The sequence below is a fragment of the Pseudophryne corroboree genome, chromosome 6, assembly GCF_028390025.1.
Source record: "Pseudophryne corroboree isolate aPseCor3 chromosome 6, aPseCor3.hap2, whole genome shotgun sequence".
NCBI classification, from domain to species: Eukaryota; Metazoa; Chordata; class Amphibia; order Anura; family Myobatrachidae; genus Pseudophryne; species Pseudophryne corroboree.
The window spans coordinates 57,166,109-57,181,306 of record NC_086449.1 but is presented as its reverse complement, the minus strand read 5'-3'; the positions used below and the strand labels follow the sequence as shown (position 1 = coordinate 57,181,306).

The following is a 15,198-nucleotide window of genomic DNA, read 5'->3' as shown; positions in this document are numbered from 1 at the left end:
TATTTATAAGCAACACAGTATCCCTGGCATAAGTGGATTCAATAAGTATCCAATAGATTGAGAGATAGGGACAGCGTGGGAATCTGCAGCCCCTTCTGCTGCCTCCGTCTTCAGTGAGCGGACGAAGGTGAGAGCGGAGCATGCAGCACGCTGGCCAGAGAAAGAGATACGGTGTGCGGCCCCGTCTCCCATATGCGGTGTTAGGTGGCCCTGAGTACACAGTGCATAGCAGGGACCAAATGCGCCGCCAGGAGAGGAGAGGACACCTGAAAGGGGAGAGAAAGGGTACCTGACTTTGTAAGCTGGAAGGTGTAGATGTGTAAATGCTGTTCCCCCTGCAGTGGGGAATCAGCAAACGGCCAGAACGCGTTTCACCACGGGCGGCTTAATCACCAGGTGATTAAGCCCTCCGTGGTGAAACGCGTTCTGGCCGACGGAAGACGGAGGCAGCAGAAGGGGCTGCAGATTCCCACGCTGCCCCTATCTCTCAATCTATTGGATACTTATTGAATCCACTTATGCCAGGGATACTGTGTTGCTTATAAATAACTCAACTTATATGCACAACGATAGATGAGACAGTAATCTTTCAGTGTATTGTTACATAGTAATAAAGACCACTTTCCGGGATACAGCCAAGATACTTACAGTGCTGTTGTGTTTGGATTAAATTCTACCCGATTATAATCATTACAGTATATGTTTATATGATCTGTGCCTCTATCTCATCATTTTCGGTGTTTGCCCTCCTCCCGGTGGCGAATTTGGTCCCTGCGATGCCTAGTGTAATCAGGGCCAGCTAACACCACAAACGGAGGAGAAAGGGCTTATCACTGTATCTCCCGTTTCGTGATCAGCGTTTGTCTGTCCCGCTCTCACCCCCGTCCGCTCACAGAAGACGGCGGCAGCAGAAGGGGCGGCATATTCTCACGCTGTCTCTGTCTATCCTATTTAGTGCATTCAAATAAATACCTGACACCTGCTAAAGGGATAGGGCATGTTTGCCATCCCCTTGGTTCTATAATCTATACAATCATTCCAAAGTCATGCTACAATAGTAACTGTTATAAGAACTAACAATTATTGTGAATATTTGGCTTTCTGGGCAACTTGCAGGAGAATTCCCAGATTTATGTGTATAGGATGACAATCTCTGGTGCTCACAGGGAGCATGAGCCATAACTCATTTATGAGGTTTTATGCTAATTATGGTATCATGTTCAAGTGTAGCACTTGTGGCATATTGTTTATGATTTAATGCACGTTATCCAAAACAGATTGCCAATGAATGAACTGTATGGAATGTTTTGAAATGATAGTAACCTATTAAGAATTGACTAAGGGTACCACTAGCTGGAGTTGACTATGAAATAGCATCTAAAGCTCTATCGGGTGCATTGATGTGTTACATGTATTTATTCATTTGATGCTTTAAAAATACCACCACTACCACTAATATTTGGTGAGCGTATGATATACATGTTCATTGTATTTGTAATATATGTCCATGTTTAGTTAGTCTTTTAACAAGAGTGAATAAAAGTTATGTTTTATTAAATTACTAATTATATACATAAAAGAGTGCTCCACAAAGGGACTTTTTTCTTCTGGGAATAATTTCTGGGTTTCTTTTTTTGAGATAGAGAGTGTTAGCAGCGGCAGGGGAAGATAAACTTCCTTCCGCTGCTGCTGTCAGAGGGAACGGAAGGTCCCCCTGCCTCCCTGCACTCTCCCCCTGTGTCTGCCGTGCTGCTGATCGGTCAGCACGGCAGTATCCCCCCTCTCCAGCAGCTGCAGCCAATGGCAGCCGCTGGGGAGTGTAACTGAACCCTCCCAAGCCCCCCCCCCCCCCCCCCCAAATCCCCCCCCCCCCCTGTATACCTGCAGGCTGTCCCGGCTTTCAAAATGAAAGCCGGGATGGTCGCGAAGTTCCGATGGTCACAATGTTCTCGATCGATGTTCGATGTTTGGGGGGAAAATTATAAAATATACCAAATAAACATTTTTTTCCCCTTTTTTTTTTAACTAAAATCATTTAGGATAGGGTTAAAGTCATGTTCTACACCTAATTCACTCATAAAAAAACCCGACAATTTTGGAGCGGTTTTCGGTGAAATAAATCGTCAGTTATGTGGTTAATTATCCAACTGACATGAGTTGTGGTGCTGGATACTTAATTAATGGAGCCATTCAGCATTGCTCTGGTGCAGGGACAGCCGTCCCCATAATCAGCAATACTGCTACTTCTGTAGCAGTGATACTTACCACCGATGCACCAACTTCTTCACATGTGTGACCTGCTGTTTTAGGCTGCACAATCAGGAGGCAGTGGATGAATCCATTCCGATTCCTCTTCACAACCCTGGAACTTCTTCCCACACTATAGGAAGGAGTAGAGTTCTGGGAACAAATGCCATCTGAAGATGGCATTCGTTTTCACAGACCAACTCTGTAAACTCCCCTAATAATGAATGATATGGATACTTAAAACATGTGGAAACTAGCATTTTTGCATGTGTAACAGGCCCTTGAGAGATGCTGAATACTGTAGGCTCCCAATTTGAAATGATATTGTCTAAAACAGTCCAGGTTTTTCTTATATCAAGTAGGAGAACCTAAATGTAAAATGCTCTATGCTAAATACAGTAGAAACGAGGATAAATGCCAAACATCTGTACATATTACAACGAGGGAAAGGCACTGTGAGAAAACCATTAAATAAAGCAACAATAAGTCAGACACATGAAGGGGCCTATTTTTTGAGGTGAACAGGCCCATTACAGTTTTGGAAACAGTAGTTTCTGCAAGGTTAAGTACCATCCCAATCATACTTAGGACCCTGCTGTGGACTCACTGGCGTATTTATAATGGGTCCAGTGTCTGCAGTGCCCACGGGCCCCCAGGGTCCAGGGTAGCCCACACTGCATACCCTCCACCCATTTTTTTTATATGTACTCTCCGCAGACCCACGTTGGGAACAGATGTGCTTCAGAAATCAACAGGAATATGGCGCAGCGGCCATTTTCCCAGTGTTTTGCATATGCACAGTATGGAAATCACTGGGAAAATGTCCGCCGCTGCATTTTCCCAGAGACCTGTGCATGTGCACGAGACTCTGGGACAGCGCTAGGGTCCCCTAGTGATCCTAGTGCCCATAGACTACAATACTGCAGGCTAGAGAGAAAGAGGCCCAGACAGAGTCAGCACGTTAGTCTCCTCTCCAGATGCGCCCCACTGTGGACTGTTACATTGGCAGAACCTATGTTAATAGGTGTCAGCGGTGTGTGATGGGGGTCAGTCCATATAATGAATAACTTAACCAGCATTTCAACCACTCTCCAAGGAAGCTTCACAAAAAGAGGCTTATAGGATTCTATAGGCATTTTCTGTAGCTGGTAATGCCTTTTGGGTAGAAGGACAGAAAGTTACGCTTTACAGAGCTTGGTGTATATAGGTCTGCTGTGCTGGTGGTCCACAGCAGATATCTCCACTTTAATACATATGGGGAATCATATTTATTGCTGTAAACCTCTGAAAATGGCAGTTATCAGAGCTTTGACTGCATTTTATTGATACATCCTATCCAGCAGCAGGTAAAAGGGGAATATTCTTGTTGATAGGTATACACTAAAAAAGACATGAAGTCAAACATACCGAAAATGTACTAAAAAATTTAATAATAATAATAATAAGAATAAGAATAAGAATAATAGTAATAAATAATAATAATAATAATAATATAGATAGAGAGAGCAGCATAAGATAAATTGGACGTATTGCAATAATGGGGGTCATTCCGAGTTGATCGCTTGCTGACGATTTTTGCAGCGCAGCGATCAGGTGAAAAACGGCATTTATGCGCCTGCGTATGCCCCGCAATGCGCACGCGCGACATACGGGTACAAAGTCCTTTGTTGTTGTGCTCAGGTTCTAGCGAAGTTTTTCTTTGCACTGGCGGCCGCAAGAAGATTGACAGAAAGCAGGCGTTACTGGGTGTCAACTGACCAGTTTAAGGGAGTGTTAGCAAACATGCAGGCGTGTCTGGAAAATGACATGAATAGGCTGAAGTGATCGCAAGCGCTGAGTAGGTTCAGAGCTACTGTGAAACTGCACAAAGTGTTTTTGCAGAGCTCGGCTGCACATGCGTCCGCACTTCTGCTAAGCTAGCATACACTCCCAGTGGGCGGCGGCATAGCGTTTGCACGGCTGCTAAAAACAGCTAGCAAGCAATCAACTTGGAATGACCCCCAATGTTCATTATAAGAAAACGGCGTCCACGTTGCAACAATTTGTTCAACAGAGCTCACATTCAGCATTATGTTGTTTTATCACTGCCTTCCGACACTATTTTATATACAGTACTTAGAAGTAGAGAAACATAGAAACATATAATTTGATGGCAGATAACAACCAGCTATTCTGCCCCTTTTTTAACCATATTATTATGTCACACCCTATTTGTTCCTTAAGTTTTTGTAAGGATATATTTATGTCTATCCCATGCATGTTTAATTTGTTCTACTTTCTTAGCCGCTACCACCTCTGACGGGAGGCTATTCCACTTGTCCACTACCCTTTCTGTGAAGTAATTTTCCTCCAATTTCCATTGAACCTCCCCCCTCCAGTCTCTGCTTTTTAGCAGAATCGGCAATTCTTTCAATTGCACGCTGGGGGCCAATCATGGCAAGGCAAGGCCGCTTAGCATGCAGCCCTCCCACTGTGATCACACTGAAATTGTGATGGCGCCGCAATTTCAGTGTGAATTTGCTAAAATTGTGGATGCCTCCTGCCGGCGCAGCCTGGCTGTGACGGCAGGAGACCCGACACCATTTTTTTAGTTCAGAGTGGGTGCGTGTGACAACATGCAGCTGCCCTGAAAACGCCTCCCTTCATACTGATACACCCCCGTTTACCCTGCGCCGCCCTCACAATGGACCGCCGCCCGCCCCTGCCCCACGAACACCTCTGCCTGTCAATCAGGCAGAGGCGATCACATGTTATGCTAACCATTAGCATTAGCTGTGTGTGTACGCACAGGGTGGGACCTGCGCAGTGGGAGCCATAAAAAAAAACTGTGGTTGGATCGCGATTTGCATTTCCTTGTGTTCTATTATTTATCTTCCATGGAAGAATGTTTCCCTCCTGGACTTTGTTAAAACCCTTGATGTATTTGAAAGTTTCTATCATGTTCCCCCTTTCCCTTCTCTGCTCCAAACTATACTTATTGAGATCTTTTAGTCTTGCCAGGGAAGTGTTGTGATGTAGGCCATGCACCATTTTATTTAACCTTCTTTGTACAGTGGTAATAGTCCCTGATGGTCGGTATGTTGACCGGCAGGATATTCAGGGTTCCGGATCCCGCCATCAGTATTGTGACCGGCAGTCTCCCGACCGCTGGTCACATAACTGCATGTCCTCTAATGTATTTATATTCTTCCAGAAATATGGACTCCAGAACTGGACAGAGTATTCTAGATGAGGTCATACCAATGGCTTATACAGCGGCATTATTACTTCTTTCTGCTGCTGATTCCTCTCCCAATGAAACAAAGCATCTGACTAGCCTTCCTCATTGCTTTGTTACATTACTTACTTGCCATTATGTCACTTGAAATAGTGACTCCTACTGTAGATCCCTTTCCTCCTCAGTAGTTTCCAGTATAGTGCCATTAATACTATATTTAGCCTTTGGGTTTCTGAGACCCAAGTGCATGATGTTGCCTTTTTTGTCATTAACCTGTAGTTGCCACATTCTTGACCATTCTCTAGTCTGCCTAGATCCCCTGTTGTATACCTTTGTGACATCTTCAAACAGGCATATTTTACCTTCAATACCACTTGCAATGTCACCAACAAAGATATTGAAAGCACTGGTCAAAGTACAGATCCCTGATGTACTTTACTGGTAACACTTCCCTCCTGTGAATACACTCCGGGCCAAATGTAATAGAGACTGCGCGTTTCAGAAAGTGAGAGTGGTAAGGTTTTTCAGTTTTTTTTAAAGTGGCAATCATTTACACTGTAAAACTAGGTTGATCTTGCTGTGTAAATGATTGCCACTTTTAAACAAAAGCCTACAAAACCTTACCAAATCTCTCACTTTTTGAAACTCTCACTCTATTACATTTGGCCCTCCGTTTGCTATAACCCTCTGTTTCATAACCTGCAATCAAGATCTTATCCAATCAACCATCTTAATTTCCAATACCATGCTTTCAAATTTATTCAACAGCAGACACTATATCATGTCACTAATATACCCCCCTTTTCAATTACTATAGGCACCCAGTCAAAAAGTCAATAAAATTTGTTTGGTATGATCTCCCCCAAAGTAAATCCATGCTGTTTGGTATCCTGTAAATTTCTGGATTTGAGATTATCTACAACTCTTTCTTTTAACAATGTTTTCATTATTTCTACTGCTGATGTAAGGCTCACTTGTCGATAATTACTTGCCTCTTCCTTGATTCCACTTTTGTGCAGTGGGACTATGTTCGCTCTTTTCCAGTCCTGTGGAATTACTCCTGTAGCTAGCGACTAGAATACATTTGTTATTGGTGTTACCATAACCCCTTTAATCTCTTTTAGACTCCTTCGATGTATCCCATCTGGCCCCAATGGCCTCCACATTCAGTTTTGAGGGATCTGTTAGGACCTTCTTCTCTGTAAACACAGTTTTTTAAATTAGTGTGGCAAAGGTCGCCACCGGGCCCACAGCGCATCGAGATCTCGGCGTCGGGCTCCTGACCACTGGGATCCCGACAACTGGGATTTCATACTGAATCCATCCACATGGCTGGTGTTAATTTCAAAATTCTGGTCACCAAATTATATGTTTGTTTTTGTTGCTCCCAACTGTGAGCCAGCCTCCAGCCTCAATGTACACATGATTGATCCTCATTACACATACATATTGTACCAAAGGTTTGTGTTCAGCTTAGGGTAATATTCCTCACCTGTGTTTGACTGGGCCATTTTAACAGCAGCATAGGCCCCCAGGCACAGCAATGCACTGGGCCTCCTACCCATCCTCCAGTGGTAGCGGTGGGGGGTACTATCAGAGGCAGCTTTGATGTCCTGCGAGCGGAAGGGGGTGTTGTATTATTTGCTCAGCATGTAGACCTGGAGCAGTAATTTCTGCTAATTACTCCCTTACTGCACAGATGGGGCAGGAGGGAAAATACTAAACTGCAGAAGTGGACATTGGGCTGAATGAAGGGGCCCTGGTACATGACTTTCAGGGTGGTAGGGGGTGTTTAAAATGTAGGGGAGGGGTGGTTAGTGGAGTGGGCTTAATATTCATAATTTTCTGGTGGGAGGGCAGCTTGCTTGACTGCAGATAACTCAAGTTCCTGAAAATAGATATTTTAGCTTTGAAAGGGATACAAAAACGAGAGAGTCCCTACTTTCAAGAGGTACTGGGGACATGGAGATCAGAGATCAGGAGCTAGAGCAACCCACCAATGACAATACAAAACTGCATATTAGGCATCTGGAGCGGTAGCAGGGACCAGCTGCTTGAAGGCTAATATCTCTGGTTCTGGACATAGTAGAGACAGTCTGCCAGTGTCCACCAAAAGGGGAGAATCCCAGTTTTTGGAGTATACACTCATAAAATCTCAGAACCCAGAAAGAACCCAAGATATCTAGCTGGGAAGAGCATTTAACAGGCTTGGTGGGGTCCACTGCAAGTCGGATATCTTTGGTTCCCCAAGGCTGATTTTTAAAAATATGGTACCCCTTGAAAGAGGGGATCCTCAGCTATCAGCCTAGGGCCCTTATACTCCTGGGGCCATTGGGCAAGTGCACACTGAGGCCATATGCGAAGACAACCTTGGTGTTTGATTTTTTATATTTATTTTTTTCCCATTGGTATGAACTAGATATATAATGGTGAAGGAGAAGCCATTTTGGAAAGGAAAGACCTAGTGAAGTATTTCCAGAATGAGGAAGACATGCTGCAGTGGAGGCTGTATCTGACTGTGACTGTCATCACTGGCTCTGGTAAGATATGCAGACCATTTTTTTCATTTCCTCCTTCACAGTCGATATTTGATATTTACTGTAGACCACTTGGCATAAGTATAGTCCATTAGCCAAGGAAATAAACATAGGTCTTTGCTTTTGTCCTTTTCAAAACCTAGTTACAGTATGATTAATCAACTGTTGAAACTTCTTTTGAAGGCAACAATAGATGTATTAGTCAAGGGCATATATGTAAAATTACAGGGGTGTTGTTGAAATACAGGGGTGCTGGCCCTGTCCTGTATGCTGTAAAAATACAGGGGTGCTGTTGTTGAAATAAAAGTACACTGGCCCAAATACAGGGGTGCTGTTGTTAAAATAAAATTATACTTGCCCTGTCTTGTGTACTGTAAAATTCCAGGGGAGTTGTTCAAATGCAGGGGTGCTGGTCCTGTTCTGTATGCTGTAAAAATACTGACAATGCTAAATTCCTTTGTCGTATAAACAACCCTTTATGAAGCTAAGAACACTGTACGCTGTTTACTTAAGAAGTACCGTAATGGTACGCTAGTTGCGTAACGATCGCTCAGCCGTAGGCGAGACGCTCAAGCGTCACGTTCGCTCACGGCCCAGGGATCACAGGACACGTTATTGGTTATGTCTAGGGTAATGATTCGCTATGGCGTAGCTTACGCTCGAGACCACGAGGAGGTCACCAGCGATGCAGACGCTCACAACACTATACCTTTATGATAAAACCTTATACCAATGAAATACACTGAATACCTTAATGTGAGTACAGGGTCTAAGTGCAACCTTGTGTAACCTGACTAACTACAAAGCTGCTTGAGCGTCACCGACGCTCAAGTGAACACTTAACACTATAGAAAATACACAGATACTGGTTTAGGTTCCAAGGCCTATTAACTGTATTATATCTAATATACTTGTAAAAGGGGATAACAGTACAAATGATACACTACAATATAACAGAGACTTCCTAACCACAGAACTAAACAATAAATACAAAAAGACAATACTACACTGACCTAAATGCAATACAATACAATACTATCTAATACAATACAATACTAGCCTAGTCTAGGGGAGATATGAGAGAACAGACCAGAGAGAGAGAGAGAGAGAGAGAGAGAGATGAGATGAGAGAAATTGGCTCACAGAAAGACAATGATAACGGAGAGAAACTTACGCACAAAGGGTATGATCGCCTGCGCCTCGATATCCAGCTCCCGGCTATCAGCAGATAACCGTTGATGAGAGAGTGAGAGCTGGATGTGGTCGGCCTGCCTATTTATGCCCCACACACAATGCAATCTCCTGGTCCTACAATCCCATTGTCCATTGGCCGAAGGAATTCGGCCCTGCATCATAACAAAAGGTCATAGGGTGATTCATACAGGTGGGCTGTGACGATTTCCAACAGCTCAGGTGGGTGGGAAACTGGGTTTCCCGCCGCATACCTGAGTATGTGTAAATAATAGAAATGGACATAAACTTCTTATGTCCATAACTATTCGCACGAGCGATTAATACGCTCCAAACCAACACCGGAATATTGCTAATTAAATACTCTTCCGATGGGTACCAAACACTGCTGTATGATTCCTGTTAGACCCTTTGTACGATATAAAGAGGGATTCCTCAGCTCTGGGACATTGTATTTTAACCAAACTTTCAGAATCCATCGAAGGGACCATGATCTATAAACTACATTAATTGTGAACATTTGTAACGAATGAGTCGCACGCTACGACTACATAAACTCTACCGTAAATACGCATACCGCGCCTGCGAGTGCACGTTATTGCGGGTATGCGCATCCACGGGAGAGCGCACGCACGCGCAGCGCGGACCAGTGTGCGGTGCAAATATGGCAACGTGCATTGAGACATTTTTCTGACTTTGACAGTCCACCCTTTGGCAGTCAATAATAACTGCCACAAAACATTTAAGGAGAAAAATGTAAGTCAGGGGTTAATTGATTTCCATGGTTGGGTAGGGGAGGAGAGAGGAGAAGGTGTGAAGAGGGTATGACCTAGTGAGATAGCAGAAGCATGTGTGTATGAATCCATGTTTGGGGGGTCATGTATCATCGTGCCGTACGTGTTGTAAATCAAGCTTCGAGGTATTGCGAAGTATACATTTGAATTCCTTCTTATCCTGTGGTACAGGTCTGTGGATGGGCTGTCAAACTCTACCGAGCTCATTTCGGCTGTGGTTGTAACAAAATGGGGATGCACATTTTAGTTGATGATACATGAATGGGGGAGGTATGTGGTTGCTGATATCTGTGCCTGTATTCCCTATCGTCTATGTGTGTCGTTACCTGAGGGTTGTAGAGATGAAGATAAAGAACACTTACGAAAAATGCAATGATATTCTATGTCAGGGAAATGTACATCTGTCGTCGAAGTTGTTTTCGGTATCTGTTGAGAGTCGTCTTCTTTGTGCTGTATTGCTCCTTAGGCATGAGCAAATAGCTTTGTCTGAGCCATCAGATTTACAAAAATGTTGGGCTAGCGTGAGTTTAAAGATACTAGGGAAACTGGGGATCCATGGCAAAGTTCATCAAGTGTCCATATTTAAAGTTGTCAAATCTTCTTCTTCGGTGCTTGTCTGTTGTCTGTATACATCTCGTCTCGTCAGCTTCCTCGTCCAAGGGGGTCTTTGTATCTTGGAGAAAAGCAGAAAAACAGGTGAAAGAAACGGACCGTATAATCGCATTTTCATCACATTCTGGTTTCTATCATTGGGTCATAAATCAAATCCAGGTTAATTACAGTTTCCTCACTCCTCAAGCTCATCACTTTTGTACTTTGTTTGCACCTCATTAAAGCCTGCCCGCATCTAAATATCAATCCAATCGATATAACGACACCCAAGATACATAGTAGAAACTTTCCAACATCCATTATGACTCCTTGAGCCCAGTCTCCTAAACCGGAGAACCAATTTCGCGGGTTCAACCATGACACCCAACCAGTCAGCTCATTACCTACAGCAGCAAGGGTGAGATTGTGTTTTCGACGAAATTCCCACTTCAATTGGAGAATATCGTCCATCTTTTGGTCTATGACCTCTACCGGATCCTCGGTGCTATTTGTGATATACGTGCAACACTTTATGCCGTACTGTGTTGCCAATGTAACACAATGGCCCTCATTCCGAGTTGTTCGCTCGCAAGGCGATTATAGCAGAGTTACACACGCTAAGCCGCCGCCTACTGGGAGTGAATCTAAACATCTTAAATGTGCGACCGATGTATTCGCAATATTGCGATCAAAACCGAGTTAGCAGTTTCTGAGTAACTCCAGACTTACTCTGCCTGTGCGATCAATTCAGTGCTTTTCGGTCCCGGCTGACGTCATAAACACACCCAGCGTTCGCCCAAGCACTCCCACCGTTTCTCCAGACACGCCTGCGTTTTTTCCGGAAACGGTAGCGTTTCCAGCCACACGCCCCTAAAACGCCGTACATCCGCCCAGTAACACCCATTTCCTGTCAATCACAATGCGTTCTCCGGAGCGACGAAAAAGCCGTGAGTAAAATTACTTTCTTCTTAGTAAAGTTACTTGACGCATGCGCAGTGCGAACATTACGCATGCGCACTAAGAGAATTCTCACTGCGATGCGATGAAAAATACCGAGCGAACAACTCGGAATGAGGGCCCATATCCGCCTGTTACTGCTGTAAGATAATTAAGAACCATCCTATGCTGAACTAGTTCTGTTTTATAAGCTTGAAGTTCTCTTCCAGTGTATCTAAACGTGTCATCATACATTTCAGTGATATTATCTAACAAATTGGCGAGTGCGGAAATGTATCTATAATTCATCACTCCCCGAGCGGTACGAGTGAAATCTAACGCTACCAGAACCTGAATCCCGGTGGATTCATGGATAAGATCAGAGGCCGGATGCTCTAACCTTTCTGACAGTTGTCTTTTAACTCGGTGCTCGTAATGAGTGTGAGTATAAGGAGCTTGGGCACCACGGTGTATGTCCTTCATTTTGTCATGTGTAACAGTCATCACTTCAGGCAATACTTTTCCAATATAACACAATCCTTCAGAGTTTGGGGCAAGCCATTTGTACGCCTTTCTCCCGCATATGAAATATGCATCATCGGGGAGAACATAAGGGACGGAGAAGGACATGACCATGTTACAAACCTTCCAGGTGAAATCTCCTGACCCTAATTCTTCCAACTGCTTAATGCACGTATCGGTTTGTACGATATGTGCACAGTATCCTGGTGATACCTCTCCAACTCTAGTAATCCTATTTCCTAAGGTATATCGATACCGGAAAGATTTTCCTCTACTGGCTATGTGGCGTACGAGCTCTGTATCTGTAGGCATTCTATCTGCTCTGTGTGAAAAGGTCATGGTAAGGTTGCTCCATGACACTTCCCAATTTCCCGGTTTTCTGGGATTGGAGATGTTAAAACATAAGAGGGACCTATCCACATGGTATTGGTGGAGCTTCAAACTAGGAGGGCTGGAGATATTAAACCTCCGGTCCACCGGTCTCCCACCACTTAGCTCAAGTACCTCCCCTAACGTTAAAGGAAATGGTACTAGCCCTGATTTGCTGTGACCCTGAGGTACTTGAGAGCATACCCAACAATCTGTTTGGTTTAACACGTTACCCACTAAGGAGTGATAGTCACTCAATGGATGCCGGTCTATATGGATATTAAAACTAGATTGGCATTTCTTTATGCATCCATCTTCAACCAGATTATCACAGAGCCTACAGATACAATTTTCTTCAGCTAACAATCCATCACAATTTCTTCTATCGGATCGTTTTCTGATACTCGCCTTTGCTTGTTGGTTTGGTTGATCTTGGAAAACTACGCCTCCATCATCATAATCGGAACCCATTCCAGAACCTCTTTCGACCTCTATGGTACTCTCGCCGGAACAGACTGCTCTGGTCAACATCATGGTTAACATCAAAATCCGGATCACAGTCTCTTGGGGCAAGTCCATCTTTGAGGAGGAAATAGAGAAGAATGAGGAGGGGGAAAAAGAAATTTTAAGGGAGAGGGGCTGGGAAGTGGAGAAAAACAATAAAAGGGAGAAGGGAGTCGACAACTGCTTTCGGTCTTCAAGGCTCAGGTGCCGCCTCAATCCTCCTGGAACAGACACTCCAGTGATACAACCTCTACCGTCTGTTCCTTATCGCGGGACTTCTCTGGATCAGCAACCTTTTTGCAGTGGGATGAATGGACCCAAGTCTCTCTCTCAGCAACCTTCAATGCTGTGGTGCTAGTCAATAAGACCTGGTATGGTCCTTCCCATCTATCAATAAGACAACCTGAGCGTAGAAAATTTCGTATCATTACATAATCCCCAGGTTCAATGTCATGACAATTACTATCTGGTAAATCAGGAATCACCAACTTCAGATTATCATTTTGATTCCTCAACTGTTTACTCATGTTAATCAAGTACTTTACAGTTACTTCATTGTTACATTTCAAATCATCCTGAGGGTTAATCATGACATGCGGTTGTCGACCAAACAAGATTTCAAAAGGAGACAGATTAAGAGGGGACCTGGGAGTGGTTCTGATGCTATACAAAACAATGGGTAAAGCTTCTGGCCACGTCAATCCTGTCTCTGCCATTACTTTACTCAATTTATTTTTAATAGTGCTGTTCACTCTTTCAACCTTCGCACTCGCCTGTGGACGGTACGGAGTGTGCAGCTTGCTATCAATACCCATCAATTTACACATTCCTTGAAAGACATCACCTGTAAAATGGGTACCCCTATCACTTTCAATGATTCTAGGGATACCATATCTACATACAAATTCCTGCACAATTTTCTTAGCTGTAAACATAGCGGTATTTGTAGCTGCTGGAAAAGCCTCGACCCAATTAGAGAAAACATCTATACAGACAAGTACATATTTCAAATTTCGACATGGGGGTAATTGAATGAAGTCAATTTGTATTACCTGGAAAGGGCCGCCGGCAGGTGGGATATGGGATGGTTCTGTAGGTATTGCTTTTCCAATATTCTTTCTCAGACAGGTAAGGCATGACATTGCTCTTTTACTCGCATGAGAGGAGAATCCTGGGGCGCACCAGTATGCTCTTACCAATTTGCACATCCCCTCCTTGCCTAGATGAGTCAGCCCGTGAGCTGCTTCAGCCAGACATGGAAGGTATGCCCTGGGGGCCACTGGTTTACCATGTCCATCCGTCCAGAGCCCTGAGGACTCCTGGCCATATCCCTTTGCCTTCCAGACTGCTCTTTCCTGTGTGGAACACAAATTCTGCATCTCACACAACTTCTGTGTGTTGATGGTATTAAATACCATCAACTGTGTGGTGTCTGTCCGTGTGGGGGTAGCAGCTGCAAGCTTTGCGGCTTCGTCTGCTCGGCTGTTACCAAGGGATACTGGGTCTTGGCTATATGTATGTGCTTTACATTTGATAACAGCCACTCTGTCGGGTTCCTGTATCGCTGTTAGAAGCCTTTTTATGTGAGCTGCATGCGCTATCGGTGTACCAGCTGCCGTCATGAAATTTCTGAGCCGCCATAGGGCTCCGAAATCATGGACTACCCCGAACGCGTATCTGGAATCGGTGTAGATATTGGCTGACTTACCCTTAGCCAATTCACATGCTCTGGTTAGGGCGACCAGTTCAGCAACCTGGGCTGAGTGAGGTGGGCCTAGCGGTTCCGCTTCTATGGTGTCTTGGTCATCTACGACTGCGTATCCAGTACACAAGTCTCCCGAGTCTGACTGTCTGTGACAACTACCGTCCGTGTAGAACGTGAGTTCTGCATCTTTCAGTGGATTGTCACTGATGTCAGGCCTTGCGGTAAAATTTTGGGTCAAATATTCCATACAATCATGTGTATCTTCCTTTGCATTAAATCCTCCTTCCCCATCACTCTCACCTTCCACCCTTTGTGTCTGACCAGGCACACCTGGGAGAAATGTTGCAGGATTTAATGCGCTGCATCTCCTTATGGTGATGTTTACGGGGGCCATTAATGCCAATTCCCATCTTGTAAACCTTGCTGATGAGACGTGTCTGGTTTGGGCAGAATTCAATAAGGCAGATACCGCATGCGGTGTATGGATTGTGAGGTTGTGGCCTAGCACGACATCTTCGCTTTTTGTCACTAGCAATGCTATTGCCGCAACGCTACGCAAGCATGTGGGGAGGGATCGCGCTACCG

The 15,198-nt window shown here is 44.3% G+C and overlaps 1 protein-coding gene across 1 annotated transcript in view; it reads left to right on the top strand.

The window, feature by feature from the left end:
- LOC134936120 (complement C3-like) overlaps positions 1–15,198 on the top strand; it is a 192,289-nt gene that overhangs the window by 35,313 nt on the left and 141,778 nt on the right. Inside the window, exon 9 of the mRNA XM_063931029.1 lies at positions 7,884–8,004. Within this exon, the coding sequence (XP_063787099.1) occupies positions 7,884–8,004 (121 nt within the window). The remainder of the gene's footprint in view (positions 1–7,883; positions 8,005–15,198) is intronic.